General features: G+C 35.6%; 1 protein-coding gene across 5 annotated transcripts in view; it reads right to left on the bottom strand.

The window, feature by feature from the left end:
* The window catches only part of PARG (poly(ADP-ribose) glycohydrolase), a 113568-nt gene that overhangs the window by 43823 nt on the left and 41816 nt on the right, over window positions 1–27929 (bottom strand). For 3 of the 5 annotated variants that reach the window (XM_027111811.1, XM_027111806.1, XM_027111810.1), the window contains exons 8-11: window positions 24443–24508; window positions 18754–18846; window positions 11148–11305; window positions 3596–3675 (exon numbers count right to left, since the gene is read on the bottom strand). In XM_027111811.1, coding sequence (XP_026967612.1) covers window positions 3596–3675; window positions 11148–11305; window positions 18754–18846; window positions 24443–24508 — 397 coding nt within the window. The remainder of the gene's footprint in view (window positions 1–3595; window positions 3676–11147; window positions 11306–18753; window positions 18847–24442; window positions 24509–27929) is intronic. The other 2 variants (XM_027111809.1, XM_027111807.1) reach the window with 1 other exon arrangement.

Genomic DNA, 27929 nt, shown 5'->3' on the forward strand with positions numbered 1-27929 from the left:
GGCAAAAGCAAAAATAAATCATCTGGCCAAAAGAAATTTGTTTGATTCAAATCAAAGAACAAACTAAAAAGGCAAGGCCATTTCTGTTTTCTTCTGTTTTTAAAAAAAAATGCTCTTAAGCAGAGAGAACTATGTCAGGAACTATTAGTGATAATGGTGGTAGAGTCCCAGTGAAAGCTTGGCAATCATTTCATTCCTTCGGATGATTCCACATTTCTCTGCTCTCAGTCACAAGCAGCAACAATCCAAAAATCATATGGAGTAGTTACAGTAGAAAACAGAATTTTGTTAACGTGAGTTACAAAATATTCTTTAGATGTCTAACTTTCTTTAAGACAAATGGATAGCATAGTTAAAATTCACAAGTCAAATAATTCAAACACTAGAGAAGCAATTCTATTAATAGGAAACTAATGTCTGTGTCATCATTCAATAATTTAGCAGAAAAGTAAGAACATTAAATGTCTCTCATATATACTAGCAGAGACCAAGAGAAATTAAAAAATGAAAATTTCTGGCAAAGCAAGAGAAAAGGATGAAGAACATGGCTCTTTAGATATAATTAGTAACAAAAAAAAAACCCTTGAGAACATGCCTACTACCTTTCTTCCATAGAAAGGCACCTTTCACACCAGAATAGGTTATTTTGGTTAATCAAATATTTCCTTTAATAAAATCACAATATATACTGCATATGAGTCATCACTTTTTTGTTTTAAGATCATCCAAATTTTTTTTTAATCTTTTATTTTTTTTAATTTTTTCACCACACCGTACAGCATGTGGGATCTTAGTTCCCTGACTAGGGATTGAACCCACACCCCCTGCATTGGAAGTGCAGAGTCTTAACCACTGGACCGCCAGGGAAGTCCCAAGCCATCACTTTTTAAATATTCCATTTATAAGATAGTTTTATCTAAAATTATATTGAAAATAATTCAGAAAGCTCTTTAAAATCTTTCAGTCTCAAGAGCCTCACTACAAATATAAAATATATACTGACAACCTTGAAAAGGTGGTCCTGATGAAATTATATTTTATCAATTCTAAAAAGCATATTTTTCACGTATTAAGTTTCTGAAACTAGGACATATCTCAAATAGTCAAAGGTATCTAGCCATTGCTATTGGTCTGCATTAAAGCTGAATTTTTCCAGAGAAGATATGCATCTGCTTCTACCATCATCTGGGGCCACCACCAACCTGAAATCAGTCTGAATTAAATCTTCCGTTGCAGGCTTCTGTGGATCACACTGGTAATATGACTTCAGACCTCAGACTTGCGGCTTGTGGTTCAAATTCTCAGGGAAGATTTTTTGGTCGCCCTCTCTACCTAGGTTGACATTTGCAGTTTCTTTGTTGTCCCCTTTCTGCATGGCCAAGTTAATTTCTCACTTATTCTTAGACTAAGGGTACAGACCTCTGGTATACCAGCTTTGTAAGAGCTATCTCCTACAACTCCCCATCCTGAGTGTTTTTTCCTTTGTAGTGGTACCTAACATAATGAAACTTCTTACCATATATCATGTCCTAGAGTTGATGAAATATGGTACTTTAAATAGGTTTCTATAGTTTCTATTCAGTAGACTCTAGAACATTCTATAGAAAGTAATTATTAAATTGAAAACCTCTTTTATTCTATTTAGTATTTCCTCCTTAAGCCTGTAGCTTTATATCCTAAAAACCTATAGTATGTCTTACTATATTTCTACAAAGAACCAAATTACCATGTACAGTGAAAAAGTCAGAAAATAAAACGTCTAATTACAATTTATTTTTTCAGCCTAATTCCCAATACTTACGATGATTTAGGGACTTCCCTGGTGGTCCAGTGGTTAAGACTCCGTGCTCCCAATGCAGGGGCCCAGTGTTCGATGCTGGTCAGGGAACTAGATCCCGCATGCTGCAACTAAAGATCCTGCATGCCACAACTAAAGATCTCACATGCCACAACCAAAGATCCTGCATGCCATAACCAAAGATCCCACGTGCTGCAACTAAAGACCCAGAGCAGCCAAATAAATAAATATTAAAAAAAAATAGTATGATGAAAAAAATAAATAAATAAATAAAAAATATGTATGATGATTTATAAATTTCTAGTTGAAAAAACAAAATTTTAGCTTCTTCTCTCAAAGTGTTTAAAATCCTAAAATTTGGAAAGGCAAGCTGGCTTTTAGAGCAGACATGCAGGATTTGACTTCAGGGACACAAAAGTAAACCCTGAATTACTTAGAAACAGTAATGGAATTCATTCTATTTAGATTTAGAATAGCAAAATATATACTCATCTTTCTAACAAATTAGTACAAATTCTAATTAGGTTTCATGTCTCATAAGCCCCAGTGAGCATTCTCTTTCCTTACTATTTCATTCAGTACAGAGCACAAAACAAAAAATGATAAGCTAAGAAATAACTCCCTGCATGCTGCAACAAAGATCCACATGCCACAACTAAGACCTGACGCAGCCAAATAAACAAAAACAAACAAAAAAAACAGAACAGGAAAAAAAAATAACCCTCTATCAAAAGAAGCCTATGAATTTTCCCCTTAAATTATCAAAATCCTGATTATTGATTTCTTTCCCCCAAATTTGTACAATGTCCAATAGCAATACATTCAAAAGGAAAAGAATGCCAAGTACACTAGGATGTGAGATTACTTACTAAGGGAAGGATATGAGAAAAATGACCTTAAAATAATTCAGTGATGTATTTTAAGACAATCCCACAACTTGGACAACCAGAACTGAAAAGAACTCATTTCACTTGACCTGTTTTACTTAGCAAAAGCAAACTTTTGAGATGTTCTGGCTTCCTTTATAATTACTTTGCAGGAAAGGCTACCCATGATAATAGCTAACATTTATTAAGCATGTAACGTCTGATTTAGTATTTACAACTACCCAATGAGGTAAGTTATCATTATTCTTTTATTTTACAGATGAAGAAACTGAGGCTTAGAGATGTTAAGAAACTTGTCTGTGGGTCTGTGATCACCCAGCTCCTAGGATAAGGGTGGCAACACCCATCTAATATTAGCTGGTCACTACCAGCACTGGCTAGACATTTACCACTACTGCCTCAGGTGCTATGATTAGCCTCTGGGAAAAGAAGATGGCTGAGGTCCAACAGAGGAAGAAAGACATGTAAACTCTAAGTACAAACACTGTTTTATAAGAACTCTACAAAGGGCTGAAGGAGGCACAAAAGAGAGGGATGGGTAGGAAGGCAATGAATTGGTTAACCTCTGCAAATAAACTAATTGTAATAGTCAATGTTTCTTTAAATAAAGAATATCTAAAATGTATCTCCCAGTCAATATACTTTCTTTTGAAAGTATTTACTATTTTTATTCATGAACATCCATTAGCGTATGTTACGCTAGTCTAATTTCAGAGTATATAAAACCCATACACATTCATAGCACACATTTACATATACACAAAACAAATGCATAAAATCTAGATATTGAATTATTATTGTTTTAATGTGGTTTGGGGAGGAAAGTGTACTTTAAACACAAAATGTTTTTGACCTGTCTGAACTGTCCCCCTCAGTGACAAAAATTACGTTAAGAATGAAAGGAATGTACTTTTCTCTGTGACTCTTCTAAAGTAGCAGAAGAGTGTTTTAAGCTTCTCTGGTTTCCTTGATGAACGTCCTTCAAACAACCTGAAAGAGATGGAAAATAAAAGAGGGTAAGGATGATTCTAAATGCCTTAATGATTCATAGAAAACTAAATCTATACTGCTACCAAGTAATAAAAGAAGTAATTCTTCCAGAAGGCAATTCTGTAACGACAGAAAACTGGGAAACTGTTTGGATTCAAACAGAATCTGAAGAGGACTGAGACCAACTAGAACCAGGCTTCTTCAAAGTTGTTCATGTCAGATGGCACTCTCTAACAACCACGTTCCTCCAGTCTATCTTTCTGTGGGGCACCATCCGGTCCCCCAAAGTCAATTAGGCCAGTGAGTTAATGCTTGATCATGGCAAATACTATATATAATTCATAATATTACCAGGTAGTTAAATGATTGAACGAAAATGGTATCTGAAAAAAAATCCACATGACTGTTTGGGGGTGGGGTGCAGCTAGGATAACAACAAGCAGGTATGACAAGATACTGGCGGACTGACCAATCCTTGGTGATTAAACACATATACCCTTCGTATGGTAACCAAAACAATGCCTACCCTAGGTCATCCAGTTTCCAGCAACCTGGACTTGCACTACTTAATTTAGTTTTCTTTGAAATGACATGGCATTGTTATTGGTAACACATAATGCAATTTATCCTGAGGGAAGAAAAGTAAGGCTTTGAAAGCATATGACCTCAGTAAGTAGTTCACCAAAAGATTTCTAACACAAAAGCATGCTTTCAGGCACAAGATCTAGCTTTACAAAGGTATTTAAAAATTGCAAAGAAATTCTATGGCTATAAACGATGAAGTATTAGTCATCTGCTTCTAGTCATATACTCTTGCTCTAAAACCAGAAACCCTTCAAGTAAAAGTCCACTTTAATAAGTGCCGAAATGGGTAAAATTTTTCATGATTAGAAAAACAAGCTTATGTAACTATGCAGAGAGGGAAAAGTTAATTCTATGAGAAAATCCTATTGAGCAAATGAAATGAATTAGGAAAAGGGAAGGAAATGTAGATTTCAAATGATCCTGTTTCCAATGATCTGAAATTCTTTATTCAGGGTCAATTTCTGAGAAAACAATTTACATGAATACTTATTTCCTGAAAAGAACGCTAAATGTCAGAAAGCATTTTAACGAAATCTGAAATCTAATTAATGTTTAAAAGTAGTTTGAGTGCCTGTGTGAAAATTTTTTCTCATCTAAAAGACTGCATTTTCTAAAATGTTTATAACAAATACTCTTAAAATCCAGCTGCCTGCTGAAAGAAAATCTTTGCAAACACAGGTTTCAGTTCAGTTTCTTCTGCAAAATGTCAGCCAGAATAGAGCTTGTTTAAATCAAAATGACAGTCAAAATGAAGAAGCCACTTGGCAGTTTAATTAAACATCCTGTATCAAATAAATATGATTTACCGAATGAATACCTTGGGATCCATTGCAAAATCCCTTTCTAGGTTTACTACTTAGTAGAGGGAATCAGGATAAATACAAAGGCAGCTATCACCTTTTTTTAGAGATGAACTGATATACTTACTATACAACTCAATTAAGGGGAAAAAGTTCCTCTTCGTAGAGCTGTTGCATAATGAGTGAAAATGGCTATTGCCCTTAAGAAATAATTCCCCCAAATGTAAAAAGCACCCCTAGCTTCAGCATGTGATCATTTATTTATAAAATCACATAAAAGTTAACATATTTAATAACCATGGTGGCAAATTATTAACCTTAGGAGACTCTTGGGACTGCATATTTATTACCTTAGCAATATGGACTTTCCTGGAAAGATTATATGTCTGTTATTATCACCCACTACAAATGAGCACTACTGTTTATTTTACAGGTCCAAATCTTATAGGTACAAATCAAGCAGAATCTCAATGCATTCTCTTTCTTCATTCTCCAAGTCTAATTTCAAATCACTATGCAACCAAATACGCTTTCCATCTTCCTGATGGAGAAGTGTGTGTGGGGTGGCGTCTGGGACACAACAGGGAGGTAGAAAATAAGGCAAGATGAAGCAGGTTTAAAATCTTTGCATCAATTCTCAGATTTCGCTTTGTAAAATTTTAAAGTACCACGAATAGCCACCTAAATAAAATGAGTTATTCTGGTATGGAAGCAAGTGAAAATAACATAAAAACACAGGCAATCTGCATGAGAGAAAGCCACAAGAGTGATGTACTATCTGAAGGACAGCGTTTGGGGTGGTGGCAGGGGGAGGGGTGGTGGTGATGGGGAGATAGACAAAGGGACTGAGGACAGAGCCCGAGAAAGGAAGAGACAGAAAGATGGGGCTGACAAGACAGAGAGAAGAGAAAGAGACAGAAGTTGGGTTGAAGACAGAAGAGGGTATGAGAGACAGAGCAGAGAAAGACACGCAGAGAGACAAACAGAAAAAGACAGAGACTCAGAGAGAATGAGACCTTCTCATAATAATCAAGCACCATCCCAGTTTTTTTTTTAACTCCTCAACACCATTTTTTGTTGTTGTTGTTAATTTAGATTTTCAAGTCCTGGGTTTTTTGTTTTGTTTTGTTTTGTTTTTGCTGTGCTGCACGTGATGTGGGATCTGTTTCAAGACCATGGATCGAACCCGCACCCCCTGCAGTAAAAGCATGGAGTCTTAACCACTGGACTGCCAGGGAAATCCCTGGATCCCTGGGTATGTATATTTGAAGGCATATTTTGAGTCAGCAGGCGTGCATGTAAACATGCACATAAACTAGGCCATAATAACCCCTCCACACGTAGGGAAGACATTTTAGCATTTAACCAAATGATAATTACAGATTATTAAAGAAAATAAACAGAAAAAGCCAGTTAGGCAACCTCACTCTTGTTCTAAACAAAACTTTTATTTTCAAGGGAATAAGTCAATCAAGGGTCAGCTACTTATTAACTGGTGTTTTTCTTTCCATACATATAAAGAGAAACATAGTTTAATAAAATCTTTCCCTGAATGGAATATTGATAACATTACTAGAATTGGATTCTAGACACACACACACTCCCATGTGATTTCAAGTTAAGGATTAATCCTATTAGTATACAGTAAATCAAACCTAAAGCACTATAACCTCCACTTTAAAGTGGAAGCAAATGATAATCCGGAACCCAGCCAGAAAGTCATTCTTGGCTTTTCTGTGAAGCACTGTGCCATATGGCCCTGACAGCATTTTCAATCCACGAAGAGACAGATGTAAAAGCCTCCTGGGCTGACCACTGCTGCAACCCACAATTAATCTCTGACCATCAGTTTCTAAGCAATCTCAGAAGCATCGATGCTAATCACATTGGAAGCCTTTATAAGAATGTTTAGGCCCTGAAAGGCAAGCAGGGGAAAAGGTCAGGGGAATTTAACATAACTAAGCAGGGCTGGAAGAACACAAGGATAAATAAAAAAGGGAAGACCTATTCAATTTATTGACATCAGCTTGCCACCACAAACTCTTACTATTTTTCTTATTCAATCAACTGGCTAGCCTTTGGAGACTAAATACACTCACACACACACACAACTCCTAACTGGCAGAAACTATAATCATAAACAGCAATTATGCAAAAAAGAAAACATGACAACAACAAAATGCTCCATAATCTGCTTACCAAATGGCTCATCAAATTAGGTAGTTGATCTTTCATAAGCCACACGAAAAAGGGGAACTACTGGTTGTTTTTCATTTCTGGAGTGCACGCAGAGCATTTTGCTCTTGAGAGGAAGTGAGACATAACAAAACAGCAATGAGTTTGAACAGAAGACAGTGTTCAAGTCCCACTTCTGCTACAAGTCATTTACTCTCACTGAACCTATTAGTATAGAAGCTTCCCAACTAGAAACTTCCAGAGATAGAAAATCAAAGTGAGCTGCCAATAGACAGCATCAATGATCGCGAATAGTTGCGGTTGTTGGCTGTTTTCGGGTTATGAAAACACATTCATCTCACTGAGAGACAAGTGCAGACATCCTGACTGTTGAGGATTCCCTAAAACAACTGTGGAAACTACCACAGGTTTCACCTGCCTTAATTAATTTTCAGTGTTCTGGTGACCAAAAGAACATCCATCAGCCAGGAAGACAAGAGCATGCCTGGTTTCAAATCTTCAACAGACCTACCTACTTAAACTCTTATTTGGTAAAAATGCTACCGGGATACTGCAAGCTTAAATCCCTCATGGTCATTCTGGACTAGAAATAATTCTTACAGATCAAGAATTATTTCTAGGGATAATTCTAATTTCTGACTACCTATGATGTAAAAAACTATTAATCTGATTCATTCAAAAAGAGGCTATAGGGCTTCCCTGGTGGTGCAGGGGTTAAGAATCCGCCTGCCAACACAGCAGACATGGGTTCGAACCCTGGTCCAGGAAGATCCCACATGCCACGGAACAATTAAGCCCGTGCTCCACAACTACTGAGCCTGTGCTCTAGAGCCCGTAAGCCACAACTACTGAGCCCATGTGCCACAACTACTGAAGCCCGTGTGCCTAGAGCCCATGCTGTGCAACAAGAGAAGCCACCGCAATGAGAAGCCTGCTCACCGCAACAAAGAATAGCCCCTGCTTGCCCCAGAGAACCAGAGAAAAAGCCTGCGCAAAGCAACGAAGACCCAACACAGCCAAAAATAGATAAATAAACAAAATTATTTATTTTTTTTTTTTAAAAGAGCCCACTGATATGATGCACCGAAAAGGACACAACATCAGTTCTCTGCTATTTCTGTCAAAAATTCAGTGACCTCACTCCATTTGTGAAAAAAATGTCAGTCAAACCCGACTGAAGAACATACTACAAAATAACTGAGGAGTAGTCTTCAAAAGTGTCAAAGTCATGAAAGAAAAGGAAAAATGAAATAACAGGGTAGAGGAGACTTAGAAAACTACAGTAGTCCCCCCTTACCTGTAGGAAATCCAAGACTCCCCAGTGGCTGCCTGAAACCTTGGACAATATGGAACCCTATGTATATTATGTTTTTCCCTACAGATATATACCTAATGATAAAGTTTAATTTATAAATTAGGCATAGTAAGACATTAACAACAATAACTATAATAAAGTAGAACAATTATACTAATATACTGTAATACAAGTTATGTGAATGTGGTCTTTAGCTTTCAAAATATCCTATTGTACATATTTACTGCCTTTTCCATCTTAACTAAGCACTTATCACACACATTGGCCATAACTTGTGCAGTTTGAGGTGTAACAGCAAAACTACCATAAATTTCTTTTTCCTTCTTCTTAATTCCATGGACAGAAGCACTTTACAGCTTTTCTTTGTCATATCCCAACTGCCATCATCACTACTCCTCTGCTTGGGGTCCATTATTAAGTAAAATAAGGGTTACTTGAACACAAGCACTGCGATGCCTCAATAGCTGATCTGATAACCAAGTCAGGCTACTAAGTGACTAACAGGTGGGATACGCTGGACAAAGGGATGATTCATGTCCTGGATGGGAAGCAGTGGGACGGTACAAGATTCCATCATGCTACTCAGAATGGTGTGCAATTTAAAACTTACGAATTGTTTGGAATTTTCCATTTAATATTTTCAGACTGTGGTTGACTGTAGGTAACTGAAACCATGGAAAGCGAGCCACAGATAAGAAGGGACTACTGTAGGGACTTTCCTGGTGGTGTAGTGGATAAGACTCCACGCTCCCAGTGCAGTGGGCCCAAGTTCAATCCCTGGTCAGGGAACTAGATCCCACATGCATGCCACAACTAAGAGTATGCATGCCACAACTAAGGAGCCCATATGCCACAACTAAGGAGACCATGTGCTGCAACTAAGGAGCCCGCCTGCTGCAACTAACACCCCACACAACCAAATAAATAAATAAATATAAAAATTTTAAAAAATAAATTAAATAAATGGTCTTTTAAAAAAAAGAGGGGACTACTGTAAACACAGTGTGGGATACTGGGAGGATTCTGGATCAGAAAAATACAGTACAAAAACTTTTGGAGGGCTTCCCTGGTGGCACAGTGGTTGAGAGTCCGCCTGCCGATGCAGGGGACATGGGTTCGTGCCCCGGTCCAGGAAGATCCCACATGCCGCGGATCGGCTAGGCCTGTGAGCCATGGCCGCTGAGCCTGCGCGTCCGGAGCCTGTGCTCCGCAACGGGAGAGGCCACAACAGTGAGAGGCCTGCCTACCGCAAAAAAACAAAACAAAACAAAAAAACCCAAAAAACTCTTGGAATTCAAATAAGGTCTGTAGTTCAGTTAACAGTATTATACCAATGTTGATTTCCTGGTTTTGATAACTTTACTATGGTTACAAAGTATGGTTACATAGTAATATTAACATAAGGGGAAGTTAAGGAGAGTTGTATTCGAGATCTCTCAGTACTATTTCTGCAACTTTTTTACACACCTAAAATTCATTAGAAATAAAGTTTTTAACAAGATAACATTAAAAAGGTAAACTAAAATAAGTGGCATTACCACACCAATCAACTTTGAACACAAAAACAAAACAGCAAACAGAACTCTGTCAACTTTGAGCAAAGTCATGTGACTTTGCTCCATCACTACATCTCCTTCTCTGTACCCTGTCCACACTGCCCCACCCCTCAGAGGCAGGAGATGGGGATTAGAGGGAGGTAATGGAGGAGGACATTACACACAGTCTACTGGGAAAGAGGAGCATATACTGGAACAATTTTCTGAAGGCCCGCTCCTGACATTAGGGGAAAAAAACCTCACATTTTACTCACAGATCCCATAAAGATAATTCTCAGGTGAAAAACAGAGATAGGGGGTGGAGGGGGGGGTTGGAGGGAGGAAAAAAACAATAATCATTTGCCAAGAAGATTTTACAATGTTTTTGTGTAAATGATGGAGAAAGTAATAATGTGGGAAAATGGTTAGAATCTAAAACTTTATCAACCTTCACAACACATTACTTTAATCAAATAAGTTAAACATTATTTTGTCTTCCTTTTAAAAAATATTAGATTAATAAATTAATCATGTCTATAAAAAGTCAAAGTCAACTTTCACTTTTGCTTTTTGTCTTAAGAACTGTATTTTCAAGCCTCATAAGACAGTCAGTCTCATGACTCCAAACTCACACTTTACAGAAAGGAGTACTCGTACTCACTCCAGCTTTAACATTATTTCAGCATACAAAGAATATAATGTACAACAAATGTTCTGTGACTAAATAATCACACGGAACAGGCATAAGGAATTCAGGGCACTTAGAGGAGGAGGACAACCTGACAGAGTGGAAAGAACATGTGCGTTGGAGTAAGACAGACCTGAGACTAAACTTTAGCTCTGTGACTTACTGGCTCCTGGACCCAAAGCAAGTTTTGTTAACCATGAACTTTAATTATCTTGCCTGAAAAATAGCAAAAATATCACTTAACTCACTGTATTGTAAAGATTAAATTAGATAATTGTACATAAAATGTTTGGCAAATCACTCAATGCCAACCCTCCATTTTAATGTTAAAAAGGGGTTCGCTGAAAACATACCGATTGAAGTTAATATCTGGATAACTAGAATACTCCGATTTCATCTTAGCATTGCGCCGTGGAAATGTGCAGAAGAAAGCATTAGCTAAAAGACTAGCAATCTGTTCCTGTGACATTGTGATGGAATGATTCATCTTCTGTTTCAGGAGCGGTATTGGCTGATAGAGGAAACACAAATACAGACAAGAAGAGCAATAATTAGTTTAGCAATTTCAAAAGCAGAGGCACCAAATTGCATTTGCTAAATTAAGGTAGGAATAATTTCAGGCCACTCTTGAATCCTTAAATCAGCAATACTGTTGAAGTCAAGAGCAGTTCATCAAGGATGATTGGGAAAATGTACTTGTTTGACAAAGTGCAGATTTCTAATCAATAATAATGACAGTGAAGAGAACACAAAACATTACTTGTATTAATGAAAAACGAGATTCCTTTAGCAAGTAAGAAATAAAAACACATTACACATGTAATGAAAAATTAAAACAAAGGATGGAACAGAAAAATGTAATGTTGAGTTTAGCTACTACTGCATATGCTAAATTTTGTTCTCACTTATATTAAAGATTATTGGACAGAGCAATTTTTCTATTTCAGTCCTAAAGAAAATGAACTAAGGAAAATAATTCAATAAATAAGTCTTTTCCTTCTGATTTTGAATCACACTTCTCATTGACAATTTATAAGACCCAAATCTAATTTTATTAAAGCAATTAATGGAACATGTGTACACAGACTTATTTATGTATAACCTGTAAGAATATAGGCATTTCCTACATAATCATTTCAAGTCAAGGAAGATGCAGGACATTTCTCCCTCAAGTTTTTTACATCTGAAATGTCTTCAAGTTATACCAAACCCAAACTGACTAACCTTTTATTTTTAGTATATTCCACAGGACCTGAGTATTGCGTTCAGTGAGTTTTATTCTGTATTAAATGTTTAAACTGTATGTTTTTAAAGTCATGCTGGGAAAGCCAAAAACCAACTGCCAATTTACATCAGTTGTTAAGCTTCAAAATGCTCCAACATAATATTTAGGGACGCTTTTCCTATTCCATTTAATAAGTCAGAACTAAGAATCCTGGATATCTACTTTAATTCAAAACAGTATGCATAGAGAACTGTCCTGATCACATCTCAGGAATCAACACTCAAAACGAAACTGAGGAAAGGCAGGCAAGACAAATCAACTATAACAATTAGCTTTTCTCTAACAGAAAACATACATCATTGCTAGAATAAGAGTTTGCTAGAAAAAGAAAATGCTAAACTTGCAGTTCAACTATTTGCCTTGGGAAAATACAAAAGTAAACAAACAGGAAATATCAAGAATTTATTTTCATTAGGGTATCCAAAATTCTCTCCTTTTAGGCCTTAGCAAACACCAGTTCTAAGAAAGAAGCAATAGAGAGCTCATATTGATCTTCATTTTCCTTCCTATACATTTATTTACAGCCCAGCCATGAGTTTAGAAAAGGTGACAAAGTATCAATGGCTTAAAGCACACTGTTCCTTGGTTTTAGTAAGAAATGAGTTTTTAACTACCATTTACCAGGTTATCCACAAAAATGATTTTAGGCTTAATGGACTTAAAACACAAACATTTCTTGTTTCCCAAATAACTAAATAAATATAATTTAAAATATAATAAGTTATTTGTTCTCCTGGTGAGGAGAAATGCCTGAAAGCTAATACTTGGGGAAAACTAGGGGATGTAAATCTTATCATCGAGCACTCAGCTAGGTAAAATAAGACACTGGTTAATATGAATGAAGACCTCTCATCAGAAAGAGAAATTAAGGAAACAATCCCATTCACCCTTGCAATAAAAAGAATAAAATGCCTAGGAATAAACCTACCTAAGGAGGTAAAAGACCTGTACTCAGAAAACTATAAGACACTGATGAAAGAAATCAAAGATGACACAAACAGATGGAGAGATATACCATGTTCTTATATTAGAAGAATCAATATTGTGAAAATGACCATACCGAAAGCAATCTACAGATTCAATGCAATCCCTATCAAATAACCAATGACAATTTTTACAGAACCTGAACAAAAAAAATCTTAAAATTTGTATGGAGACACAAAAGACCCCTAATAGCCAAAGCAATCTTGAGGGAAAAATACAGAGCTGGAGGAATAAGACTCACTGACTTCAGACTACACTTTACAAAGCTACAGTAATCAAGACAATATGGTACTGGCACAGAAACAGAAATATAGATCAATGGAACAGGATAGAAAGCCCAGAGGTAAACCCACGCACCTATGGTCAACTAATCTATGACAAAGGAGGCAAGGATATACAATGGAGAAAAGAGGGTCTCTTCAATAAGTGGTGCTGGGAAAACTGGACAGCTACATGTAAAAGAATGAAATTAGAACACTCCCTAACACCATACACAAAAATAAACTCAAAATGGATTCGAGACCTAAATGTAAGACCGGACACTATAAAACTCTTAGAGGAAAACATTGGAAGAACGCTCCTTGACATAAATCACAGCAAGATCTTTTTGGACCCACCTCCTAGAGTAATGGAAATAAAAACAAAAATAAACAAATGGGACCTAATGAAACTTCAAAGCTTTTGCACAGCAAAGGAAACCATAAACAAGACCAAAAGACAACCCTCAGAATGGGAGAAAATATTTGCAAATGAATCAATGGACAAAGGATTAATCTCCAAAATATATAAACAGCTCATGCAGTTCAATATTAAAGAAACAAACAACCCAATCCAAAAATGGGCAGAAGACCTAAACAGACATTTCTCCAAAGAAGACATACAGACGGCCAAGAAGCACATGAAAAGCTGCTCAACATCACTAATTATTAGAGAAATGCAAATCAAAACTACAACGAGGTATCATCTCACACCAGTTAAAATGGGCATCATCAGAAGATCCACAAACAACAAATGCTGGAGAGGATGTGGAGAAAAGGGAACCCTCTTGCACTGTTGGTGGGAATGTAAACTGATACAGCCACTATGGAGAACAGTATGGAGGTTCCTTAAAAAACTAAAAATAGAATTACCATATGATCCAGCAATCCCACTACTGGGCATATACCCAAAGAAAACCATAATTCAAAAAGATACATGCACCCCAATGTTCATTGCAGCACTACTTACAATAGCCAGGTCATGGAAGCAACCTAAATGCCCATCGACAGACAAATGGATAAAGAAGTTGTAGTACATATATACAATGGAATATTAATCAGCCATAAAAAGGAATGAAATTGAGTCATTTGTTGAGACGTGGATGGATCTAAAGACTGTCCCACAGAGTGAAGTAAGTCAGAAAGAGAAAAACAAATATTGTATATTAACGCATGTATGTGGAACCTAGAAAAATGGTACAGATGAACCGGTTTGCAGGGCAGAAGTTCAGACACAGATGTAGAGAACAAACGTATGGACACCAAGGGGGGAAAACTGCGGTGGAGTGGGGATGGTGGTGTGCTAAATTGGGCGATTGGGATTGACATGTATACACTGATGTATGTAAAATTGATGACTAATAAGAACCTGCAGTATAAAAAAACAAACAAATAAAACAACTAATACTAAACTTTCTTTGGGTTATTTGTATGGAAATATGTTAATATAAATGTTTCAGACATTACATGAAATTTCTAAAAATCTTGTATGTTCTGATATAATGTTATAAGTCATAATTCTAGTTATTACTTTAAAATGTATATCTCAGAAATAACTATACTTCCTTCAATTGCATTATTATGAACTTTCATCAAATCTTTAACCATGGTCATTTTTAAGTCTTTTGTCATTTACAGACAGTTCTGGGTGTACTCTGATGCTTTTGCAAAAATGTTCCTATAAAAGGGTTTCATCTTCAAGGAATTCATGGAAAAGACTCTGACAAGTACAGGTTTCTGGTAACTGACTATACTGCTGAACTGAATGAATAAGCATTTTCAGAACTCTAATGGAAAACTGATGAATTCATAAAAGTGCTAACAAAAGATCAAGATAAAAGAAATTAATTACATGGGACTGAGTGAACTGATGAGGATGATTACAATTTTTGTGACCTTCTGTTTGAATAATAATAAAAAAAATCCCACAAGGAAGGACTCAGAGGCAAAAAATATACAAATCAATTTTCACTGCAATGTAAAGGAGCTGTTACATTGGGGGAAAAAAAAAAGTGATGCTGGGAAAACTGGACAGCTACATGTAAAAGAATGAAATTAGAACACTCCCTAACACCATACACAAAAATAAACTGAAAATGGATTAAAGACCTAAATGTAAGACTGGACACTAAAACTTTTAGAGGAAAACATAGGAAGAACACTCTTTGACATAAATCACAGCAAGATCTTGTTTGACCCACCTCGTAGAGTAATGGAAATAAAAACAAAAATAAACATAATAATGAAATGAAAAATAAAAGCTTTTGCACAGCAAAGGAAATTATAAACAAGACGAAAAGACAAGTCTCAGAATGGGAGAAAATATGTGCAAACAAATCAATGGACAAAGGATTAATCTCTAAAATATATAAACAGCTCATGCAGCTCAATATTAAAAAAACAAACAACCCAATCCAAAAATGGGAAGAAGACCTAAATAGACATTTCTCCAAAGAAGACATACAGATGGCCAAGAAGCACATGAAAAGCTGCTCAACATCACTAATTATTAGAGAAATGCAAATCAAAACTACAATGAGGTATCACCTCACACCAGTTAGAATGGGCATCATCAGAAGATCCACAAACAACAAATGCTGGAGAAGATGTGGAGAAAAGGGAACCCTCTTGCACTGCTGGTGGGAATGTAAACTGATACAGCCACTATGGAGAACAGTATGGAGGTTCCTTAAAAAACTACAAATAGAACTACCATATGGCCCAGCAATCCCACTACTGGGCATATACCCTGAGAAAACCATAATTCAAAATGACACATGCACCCCAATGTTCATTGCAGCACTATTTACAATAGCCAGGTCATGGAAGCAACCTAAATGCCCGTCGACAGACGAATGGATAAGAAGATGTGGTAAATATATACAGTGGAATATTAGCCATACAAAGGAACGAAATTGGGTCATCTGTAGAGATGTGGATGGACCTAGAGACTGTCATACAGAGTAAGTCAGAAAGAGGAAAACAAATATCGTATATTAACGCATATATGTGGAATCTAGAAAAATGGCACAGAGGAACCGGTTTGCAAGGCAGAAATAGAGACACAGATGTAGTGAACAAACGTATGGACACCTGGGGGGAAAGGAGTGGGAGGGTAGGATCAATTGGGAGATTGGGATTAACATATATACACTAATATGTATAAAACAGATAACTAATAAGGACCTGCTGTATAAAAAATTAAGTAATTTAAAAAAGCATGAATGAAGATCTTTCAAAAAGTTCATGTCCAAAATTTGTTTCCTTTAATTTAATTTTTATAAATCTAAAATTTACCTTTTAGATTTGGCCTAGAGAACATTAATATGATAAATCATTAAATAACAACATATGCAATTTAACTTGCCAAAGATATATTTCGATAACAAATTGAAATGTTAACTTTCACAGCAGAGATTTACCTTTTAGTCGAGGACAGAGGACAAAATTAAAATGTTCTCCCATTAGTACACTAATGGAAGGACATAGTTGTTTTAAGCCAGGAAAAAGAGATGGGAGCTGCAAATCTGATTTTGGTTCCACCCACTGACTTGTTATAGATTACAAACTTGGGTGCTTTTGAATGCATATCTCATTAAGTACAATAGGGAAACCTTCTCTCTAAAGCATGAAGGGAAGAGAAGAGGAGAAAGTGATTCCTATCTAAAGGCTATATTCGGTTAATTATGAACTACAGTGAATTTAAAAAGCATTTAATTAAGCACTGTTAGACCTGGGGACACAAAGATGATCCCCCTTCAGGGAGAATATAATCTAGGGGAGGAGACATATAAAAACATAAATTACAAAATAATGTGCTAATAATAATAAGTATGATTCGAGTGCTACAGGAGTGATAAACTTTGGCTGGGAGACGTAGGAAAGGCTTCACAAGGGGCAGAACCTAAGAGGTAGTGAGAAATTTTACTACATAAGGAAAAAAGCAAGGAGAAAAAGAGAAAAGAATGAACATGAAACATAAGCAAGCAAATAACTTCCAACATAAACAACAAGAAGTTGAGTTTTAAAATATATTTTCTCTGCCCAATAGAAAAACTTATTTCAGACACAATGAATTAATGAGGTGAAATTACAGTTACCTAAAATTGGAAATATCACAGTATAATGCTAACAAACATGGCACACGGAAAAACATTCAGTGGTTCTCAACATTTGGACTCAGGCATTCGGACATGGCTTTTGGTTGCCCCAATGACTATGCTTGCGTTTTTTGTGCCGTTCCAATGATACACTGCAATGTGTGGGACCATCCTACACATTCAGAAATTGCTCTGCCCAAAATGTCCCTCGGGCCCCTGTGGATCAACAGTGTTAGCAGAAACCTGGCTAGCATCCATGTAGCCAGGGGGCTGGCCCTAGAAATAAATGAGAGGCGAATTCAAGCTACTGTTGCGAGAAACACAGGAAAAGAATTATGAAGAACAAACCAACAACCTCTTATAATTACATCTACAAATACTTTGATACTCTCCCCCCTTGAGAGGCAGAGTCTAATTATCCTCTCCTTGAGTATGAGCTAGATTTATTGACTAAATTCTAATGCAGAGAAAAAATAGTGAAAGCGATAGTGTGTGCCTTCAGAAACGAGGTCAAAAAGGCACTGCCTCTTCCTGCCTCTCTCCTTTGGGTGGCTTTTTCTGGGGAAGTTAGCAACCATGTCACGAGGATACCCAATCAGCCTACAGAGAGCCCCACAGCAAGGAACTAAGGCCTTCTGCCAGCAGTCATGTGAGTGAGCCAGCTGAGAGGTAGCTCCTCCAGCTTCAGTCAAACCTTCAGATGACTGCAGCCCTGCCCAATACCCTGACTGAAACCACAAGAGAGATCCCGAGCCAGTACCAATCAGCTAAGCTGCTCCCAAATTCCCAACAGAAACTGCGATAATAAAAGTTTCCTGTTTTAAACCACTAAATTTTGAGGTAGTTTGTTATGTAGCAATAAATAATACACTCCCACACAAAACAAAATAATACCAGATTCTTTCTTTTATTTTTAAAAGTTAAGAATGTATCATGAACTCATTTGTTATACAATACACTACTCTGGGGGAGAGGGGAGGAAGGAGTAGGTATTGAGCCATTTTGAAGATAAAATTTTCTAAATCCATTAGTATGCTTTGAAATAATGACTATCCTTTTTTGAAAGTCAGAGATTATTTTTAAAAAAAAGAAAAAGAAGTATGAGCAAACATCAACACTGTAAACTGAAGCTCAGAAATTGAATGCTGCATTTTTAATGTCCACTCGCAGTGTTCCCTGTAGCCTCTAACCTTTTCCTTAGTATAGCAAAATCATCATACTCTGGCAAAAAACTGTTTCCCATCTCTCTGTTTGACCTTGACAATTAGAGTTTAAACGAAATTCAACTGTGGGTCTCAAGAAAGCTACTGAGGAAGAAGTTATTTCCACCAACCTGGGTGCAAATATTTGGCAGACAGAGTGCAATTTTCACCATATCAGGCAAAATGGACTGGTATAAGTGTTGAGCTTCTGCTTCTTCTAGTACCTGAAAACCAATAAAATGTTATAAGTGAATAATAACCAATGAACAAATATTTGTTATTAAATTACATATGTGCTTTATATAGGATCCCATAAGAAGGCATATTATCAGCATCATTGAACACACGCACAAGTACACCAACAGGTGCAGTAAGGAACTTACAAATTCATTTCCAAATGTATGTAATTCACCTAAATGCCGTCTGAAAATGAATCGAGTATCCCAAATATGAAATATCTATCATATCACATTCACAACTAAATAAACGCTTGCATATGAAAAACAGTACCTTCTGACCTCGGTTACATCAACTAAAAACTATTAGACCACAAAGAACTCTCTCAGAAGCCCTCAAGCTTCTACAGTCAGTAATTTAAAGAAATCACCATAAAAGCCACCCTAATCGTTTCAGAGCATATTATATGTGTCAAATCTAACCTACTGGGTAGTAAACAATGAAGTTCCAGGTGACTTACAATTTCCTTTTCTAGGCACCTTTAGGAAGTTAAAACCACGATTCCCATATCATAATTTGAAGTACAAGAAAGACGACATTCATGGCCTATTTCTGTCTTTTGTAATTTCCCATCTCTTCAATGCTTTAGAAATTACTTTAGGCCATTTAATCCAACTTCTCTCTAAACATCAGAGTATTTCTTTTAAAATACTGAAAATGAAAACACTCTTAATCTAGGGATTCTATATATACAGTCAGGATTAAAGTAAATCATGTATCTATCTGAAATCACATCTGAACTAGATAGATGAGGTCTCAGTTATAATCCAGTCTGATCCTGTCATTATTAAAGAGAAAAGAAAACTGAAGCCAAGGAGGTTACCTGATTATCCTAGACTGAAAATGTCAATTAGCAACTAAATCAGAACTAGAACCCAAGTATTCTGGCCTATATTCCACAGCTCTCCCCACTTCTCTATGTAACAAATGTTTGGGATTGATGAGGATACAGACTCTTTACAAATATCTATAGATTCCCTTTGCTATCAGGAGCTAAGCTGAAATAAAGGAATATTCATTTGTCTATCTACAGCTGGACACAGTATGTGTATAAATAGAAAAAGTAGCAAAGATAATTTACATTCACTCTGGTTTTACAAGAAAATTCTAACAGGGCTTCCCTGGTGGCGCAGTGGTTGAGAGTCTGCCTGCCGATGCAGGGGACACGGGTTCGTGCCCCGGTCCGGGGAAGATCCCACATGCCGCGGAGCGGCTAGGGCCGTGAGCCATGGCTGCTGAGCCTGAGCATCCGGAGCCTGTGCTCCACAATGGGAGAGGCCACAACAGTGAAAGGTCCGCGTACCGCAAAAAAAAAAAAAAAAAAAAAGTTCTAACACTAAGAATTTTCTTTATACCAAAGCTCTAAAATCCAAACCTATGCCCACCTCCCTCTTTAAATTAGGAAAATGGGAAAATTGATATTCAGAATGAACAGAAAGATATTTGCAATTCAGAGAGTGTAGGATCCAATTAATCATAGGTATATAAAAAACAAGCAAGAATACAATTATTAATTCTGGGGAAAACAAAAAGTTGTACAAGAGTAGAAAAGGAATCAGATCTCAGATATGAACAGTGTTTTTACCATCCTACTAAAAAACCAGAATACTGATCTAATTGAAGTGAATATGATATCTACAGTGGAAAAGTGGGGAAACATAAATAAGGCTGTTAATGGTGACAGGGTTAAGTAAACAACAGCTAAATCCTAATCTTCTATAATGGGAAGTTAACACACTAAAAAAATAAATAAAGGCTAAAAGGTTCAAAGTCTCTTCATTATAAGCCTCTTTAATGCTAATAAAAAGAAAAACTAAATTAAAAAATATCATACATAGAAGGCATTCTATTTTAGAATTTTATTGTATATATTAAAGATACTTGCTTTCTTGTACCTGAAAATGCATAAAACATATTAATGTATTAAGATATTCAAATTCTTCTTATTCATAATTTATCTTTTTGTTTTTTAAAACATTTTATTTTGAAGTAATTATAGATTCACAGAAAGCTGCAAAAATAATATATGGAGGTCCGGTTTACCCCTCACCAAGTTTCCCTTAAAGGTTACATTTCAGATTAACTGTAACACAATATCAAAACCAGGTAATTAATATTGGTACAGTATGTGTGTATTGTTCTATGCTATTTTATCACGTGTACATTTGTGTAACCAAAATCAAGATGCAGAAGTGTTCCACTATAACAAAAGTCTCCTTTGTGCTACTAATTTATAGTCACACCCTCCTTCCAACCATCCCTAAGCCCTAGAAAGCACCAATCTGCTTTCCATCTCTGTAATTCTGTTGTGTTATACAAATGGAATCATATGGTGTGTGTCCTTTTAAGATAAGACTTTTTTTCACCCAGTGTAACGTCCTTGAGATCTATTCAAGTTCATGCATGTATCAACAGTTAATTCCTACTGCTGAGTAGTATTCCATAGTATGAATATACCACAGTTTGTTTAACCATTTACCTACTGAGGGGCATTTTGGTTGTTTCAAGTTTTTGGCTATTACAAACAAGGCTGCCTTTTACTTTCAACCTGCCTATACTGTTAGGTCTGAAATAATTTCTTGCAAGCAGCATATAATGTGTCAGGTTTTTTAAATCTACTCTGTAAATCGTTGTCTTTTAATTGGTGAACTTTGACATTTACATTTAATCATTGATAAATTAGAACATTTTAATTTTCTCTTTCTTTTACCTGTTTTCTTTTCCTTCATTCCTATGGGTTACTTGAACATATTTTAGAATTCCATTTTTATTTATCTAAAGTATATTTGAACACATCTCTTTGAACAGATTTTTTTTAAATTGGCTGCTCTAGGCATTCGTTATATTTAACTTATCACTGTTTCCTGGTGTCAACATTTCACATGTTGCAGTAAAGTATAGAAGCTTTACCTTTAAGGCTCTTTACCCACCCCCATTATAATTTTCTTTAATATTTCTCCACATACATTGAGAACATTTGATAGTGTTATAATGTTTGAAAATAGTGAAACAGAAAATGTCAAACACTATTTAGAATACTCAAGAAGAAAAGTCTACTATATTTTTACTCTTTCTACTGTTCTTTCTTCTCTCCTGGTGTTCCAAGATTCCATTTTATCATTTCCTTTCTGTTTCAAGAAATTCCTTCAGACATTCTTTTAGGATAGATCTATTAATGACAAATTCTCTTCCTTTCCTTCATCTGAGAATGTCACCGTTTCTCCTACAGTCCTGAAGGATATTTTCAATGGATATACACTTCTCTGTTGAAAGTTCTTTTCTCTTACTCCTTCAAAAATATGATGTCACTTCTTTCTGGCTTTCATATTTTCTGATGAGAAATCCAACAACATTCAAACTGTTTTTCCCCTATAGGCAATGTGTTATTTCTTTCTGGATGCTTTCAAAATTTTTTTCTTTGCCTTTAGTTTGAGGAAGTTTGACTATGATATGTCTTGGCATGGATTTCTTTGGGTTTATCCTGTAAGAGGTTTGCTCAGCTTCTTGATGTTTTCTGTCAAATCTGGGAAATTTTCAGCTATTATTTCTAGTTTTCAGCCACCATTTTTTGTTGTTGAGTATTTTTTTATCCCTGTCCCTTTTCTCCTCTCCCTCCAGTACTAAAAAGGCATGACTGTTAAATATTTTTTAATAGTTCCATAGGTCCCTACACTTTTTTTAATAAATTTTAATGTTTCTTGAATGTAATGTTTGCTTGTTTGACCAGTAGTACAACCAGTATAGGAAATTTAGGAATTTAATTCAGATTTTCAAGCCAATATAAACCCCAAAATTATATATACTAGACCATTATGCTATTATTATTTTCTACATTATGAGAAAATCTGAAAGGAAATATATAGTCACCAAAATTTAGACCAAAATTATTAAACCATTCTAACTTTTCTGAGTCACCTCAGAAAAAAAATGACATAAAAGTCTATTTCCTTCTGTTGTTCAGATGGATTCCTTTGTTCTTTTTTAAGTTTTCCAATTCTTTCCTCTGTCACCCCCACTCCCCATTGAGCCCATGCATTGCATTAAAAAAAAAAAATCAGGTATTGTATTTTTCATTTCTAAAATTTCCATTTGGTTCTTCTTTATAGCTTCTATTTCTTTGCTGGGACTGTCTATTTTTCATTTGTTTCAAGGAGCTGTAATTGCTTATTGAAGCCTTTTTATGATGGCTGCTTTAAAGCCCTTGTTAGATAATTCTAACATCTGTGTTATCTCAGGGTTGGTATCTGTTGATTGTCTTCACATTTCAGTTGAGATTTTCCTGGTTCTTCGTGGAGCGATTTTTTATTGAAACCTGGATTTTATGTTATGAGACTTTGGATCTTATTTAAATCTTGTTTTAGCAGGTCTTCTGGGACACAGGAAGGGAGAGCCACCTCATTGCTACCAGTCAGGAGTGAAAATTCTACTGCCCTTGTTGACTCCCAGGGCAGGGAGGGGGAAAGGCATCTTGATACCTTTGGGTTGGGGGGCGGGGGGGCAGGTGCAGAGGGTGAAAGTTCAGGCTCCCCACCAGGCCTCTGCTGATACCACCCAGGTGCCATATTTTTCCAACAGCCCCACAGACCCTAGCTGGTCAGTCTTTTCTCCACCTTTCAGAGTCTTCTTATTCTTTTATAGTGTCCTGGGTTTTCAGCTGTATTTAGTAGAGGGATAAGGAGAAGTGTCTTTCCAAACATTTTTAACCTAAAGACATTTAACCTTAAGTGTCTAAATAGGCTGACAGCTTCTTCTCCTTTGGGTACCTGTCCTTGTCTTTTAAAACTGACATACGAGTAGCTGCTGCCATGCTTTGCTGACCATCACAAGCTTTAAAATATCACTTATTTATCTCATGAAGCATTATTGCACTGGACTTCTGTCAACACTTCAGACCTATGTCTAATGTTGCTTTGAAAACACAAAAGGGAAGATAAAAAATGTCATTTGAGAACATAACCAACCCAACTACCATTTGAGATGGAATGCATAATTTAAAAAACTAGTATAATCTTATGCCCTCTCATATATTATTAGCATCTTTAAGCAAATCTTACCTTTTACAAATTATTATTTACTATTTATTAATCTGCACAATTTATTAATCTATACAATGCAAACCAAGACATTAGTATTAAAAAGTTTTTAAAATGTAAATCACTGCTTAACTTCAAGGGAAGAAGAGCCTTAAATAATAAATATTTATTTATAATATATCATATATTATATTATTTATAACGATGATGATGATTATAAGGAAATTAAGCATTTATATGATGATTAAATTCTCCCTGCCCTCTATTGGAGGGTCTGCATAATTATATATGGCAAGTCTTTGTGTGTGTGTGCATGTGTGTACATACCATCCTTTTATTCTCATCCCAAAAGTTGATTATGTATGTGTTTCACTCAGAACTGATACAAAGATTTTCAAAATTATAATGCTATTTTACCCATTTCCTCTCTTTAGACTATAAAGTTGTTCATCCATTCAACTAACCAGTAAATTTAAGTATCTATTATATGCCAGACACTGTGCCAGGACTGACAACAGAACTGTAAACAATAACAGACATGATCACTGACCTCATGAATCTCAAAGCAGAAAGTCCTATGCTCTTTCTGTGATCCCCTCAATATATCAGCCTTCACCTTGAAGGATAGTAATTATTGCAATTTCATCACAGTGGTCATGGAGAAGTTATCATTCTTCCTTAGCAGATGGAAGCATTAACAAACTACTAAAATAGAGCAACTTAATTTGTCAAATGTCAAAACATGATGAATGATTTAAATATCTAGAAGCTTACATATAGAAAAGAGATTTGTACTTCTTTCTTCTTTCTTAGAATGCTTGATCAACTAAAACTAAATCTGTGAACTGTGCTCTAATACTAAAGGCATATTCATGCGTGACTAAGTACAGTGCCTGGCACACAGACAGTACTAAATAAATAATACTACTGAACTTTGAATGGGGAAGTGAAATCTGTAGCCGGTAAAATCAGAAAACTAGTGATATTTTAGTGAAGGAGAATATTTCCATAGATCTACTTCAAAGAGTTCATAGGAAACAGCTTTTTAATCAGTCACAAATCAACAAATATAATAAACACCTCAAGTCACTCCATGTTATCTATTGATGTAAACCTAGGTAGATCCTAGTAAAAATTTTTAAAGTTACTAATACTCTTTTTTAATAAAAAATTTCAAAAAAGTTTATACAAAAGGTCTAGAACAATAAATTTTATGAAATAATTTTTTAACATAAAACATGTATCATCCCAAAATCTAAATAGACATGGTGAAAAACCTCATAGTCCTATGATCCTAAAGTTAATATAACCATTTAAGTGTTTGTTACACTTAGGTATTTGTTTTCCTTCTCACACAGAAAAAATTACTTAAAATCACGTTACTCTAACAATTCTGTATAATTTTTTCATTAGACAAAAGAATTTTCCACTTTGCTGTGTAGTCTTCATAAACATCACTAGCAACAAAATGTTTTTTTAAAAAGTCATGTATTTTCACTGTAGCAAATTAACATAAACAAAAAGAAAATAAATACCACCCACAAACCCACTATCAATATATATACTGCTAACATTTTGGCATATATCCTTCCAGTCTGTATTTTGTTTTCATTTACATAGTGGACATTTTCCCGTGTAAATAAATATAATCCTATATCACCATTTTCAGTAGCTGAGTATTATTAACAATTTGGACACACCATACCTTATTTCCCTACCTAATTCTGTTATGATAGATTTACAGGTTGTTGCCAATTTTCCACTCTTGAAATTACCATTGCAATGAATATCCTTGTACATACATCTTTCTGCAACTATTTGAATATCTCTATAAGTGAAAATGCTATATCAAAAAGCATAGGCTTTTTTTTTTAAAGGTTTTTAATATATGCTGTCTAATCACCTTCCAGAAAGGTTCTATCAATTTATATTCTGGTGCTGTATATGAAAGTACTCAACTCCATACCTTACTAATACTGTGAATTCTCGTATTCTTGTTTTATTCACAATCTGATAGACTAAATTGACACCACTATTATTTTAATTTATGTTTATTTAATTACTAATGATGTTGAACTTTTTATCCCCGTGTATACAAACTCCTCTGTGATGAGCCTTAATCCTTCTTTTCTATTAATTTTTAAGTAATACGTGGATACATTCTTGCCTTAAAAATGTCAAACCATTCAGATGAAGTCAAAGCTCTTCTTAACCACAAATCCCCAATTCCAAACTACTTCTCAGACAAACAGATGCTTGTCTCCTTCCCAAACTACTTCTAAGCATTTCTACATATGTGCATACAGAAATTTAGCTTTCTGTTACATTAATTTTTAAACTAAATGGTATACTATATTTTTTGCAACTTGTTTTTTGCCTTAAGAGAAAGCCTTAGAAGTCTTTCCCCGTAATAGAATAAATGCTATACAGTATTTTCCACAGTATGGATATACAATTTTAACCATTCCTTATTGATGGCAATTAACTTTCCCAGCATTATGAAAAATTTCAAAAATACAGCAAAGCTAAAATAACTATACACTGAACACCCATAAACTCATTTTCTACAGTTAACATTTTACTCTATTTATTTTTGTCGCATATCTATCCATCCATCAATCCATTTTTTAAATGCATTTTGAAGTAAGTTGGGGGCATCAGTACATTTCACCCTGACCACTTCAGCCTCCATATAAATATAATTTAACATTTGTTTACAAGTTTTTTCATTTTGAGATAAAATTTACATTCAATGAAATGAACTAACCCTAAGTGTACCATTCAATGACATTTTACAAATGCATACACCTACATAAACTAAATCCCTATCAAGACACAGGATATTATTATACTATCACCCTAGAAGGTTCCCTCATGCCCCTTCCCAGGCAACTTTCCCACATCTGAGAGACTACCACTGTTCTAAATTTTCTTCTACCATAGATTAGTTTTGTCTCTTGTAAAACTTCATATATTGGAAACATGTGACATGTACTATATTATGTAAGGCTTTTTTTTTCCCCTCAGCACTGTGCTTTTGAGATGCATCTGTGTTGTGTGTATCAGTGATTTTGTTCCCTTCTATTATTTTATTCTATTGTATAATTATACCACAATTTGTTTATTCATTCTCTTGTTCATAGACAACTGCACTATTTCCAGGATTTGGCTATTATAAGTAAAGCTGCTATAGACATTCTTCTATAAACACAGGATTTTTTGTGTATACGTATATTAATTTCTCTTGGGTAGGTTTAGAAAGGAAATGAAATGCATAGGTCATAGAGCAGGTATATGTTTAGTTTTCTAAAGAACTGCGAGACCTTTTTCCAACGTGGTAGTACCATTTTACAAACCCAACAACAAAGTATGAGAGTTCCAGTTGCTCCACATCTCTAGCTACATTTATTCATTTTCGTTTTAGCCCTTCTAGTGCCTGTGCACTAATACTTCATTCTAGTTTTAACTGGCATTTCCCCAATGACAAATGACACTGAGCATATTTTAATGTGCTAATTGGTCATTTGTATATCTTTCTTTGTGACCTGTCCTTTAAACTCTTTTAATTTTTTTTAATGGGGTGGTTTGTCTTTTTTTTTTTTTTTTTTTTGGTACACGGGCCTCTCACTGTTGTGGCCTCTCCCATTGCGGAGGACAGGTTCCGGACGCTCAGGCCCAGCGGCCATGGCTCACGGGCCCAGGCGCTCCGCGGCACGTGGGATCCTCCCGGGCCGGGGCACGAACCCGCGCCCCCTGCATCGTCAGGCGGACTCTCAACCACTGCGCCACCAGGGAAGCCTGGTTTGCCTTATTTTTAAATTGAGTTCTTTATATATTTTAAACATAAATCCTTTGTCAGATAAATATATATGCTTTGCAAATATTTTCTCCTTGTCTTTAGCTTGTCTATTCATTCTCTTAATGTCTTTTGATAAGTATTTAATTTTTTTCTTTTATGTTTAATGCTTTCTGTGTCCTAAGAAATCTTTGTCTATCCCTAAGTCACAAAGATGCTTTCTTCTAGAATCTTTATGGTT

This window comes from Aethalodelphis obliquidens, unplaced genomic scaffold (assembly GCF_003676395.1).
Source record: "Aethalodelphis obliquidens isolate GAN/ISIS:26980383/991018 unplaced genomic scaffold, ASM367639v1 scaffold11, whole genome shotgun sequence".
Lineage (NCBI taxonomy): Eukaryota > Metazoa > Chordata > Mammalia > Artiodactyla > Delphinidae > Aethalodelphis > Aethalodelphis obliquidens.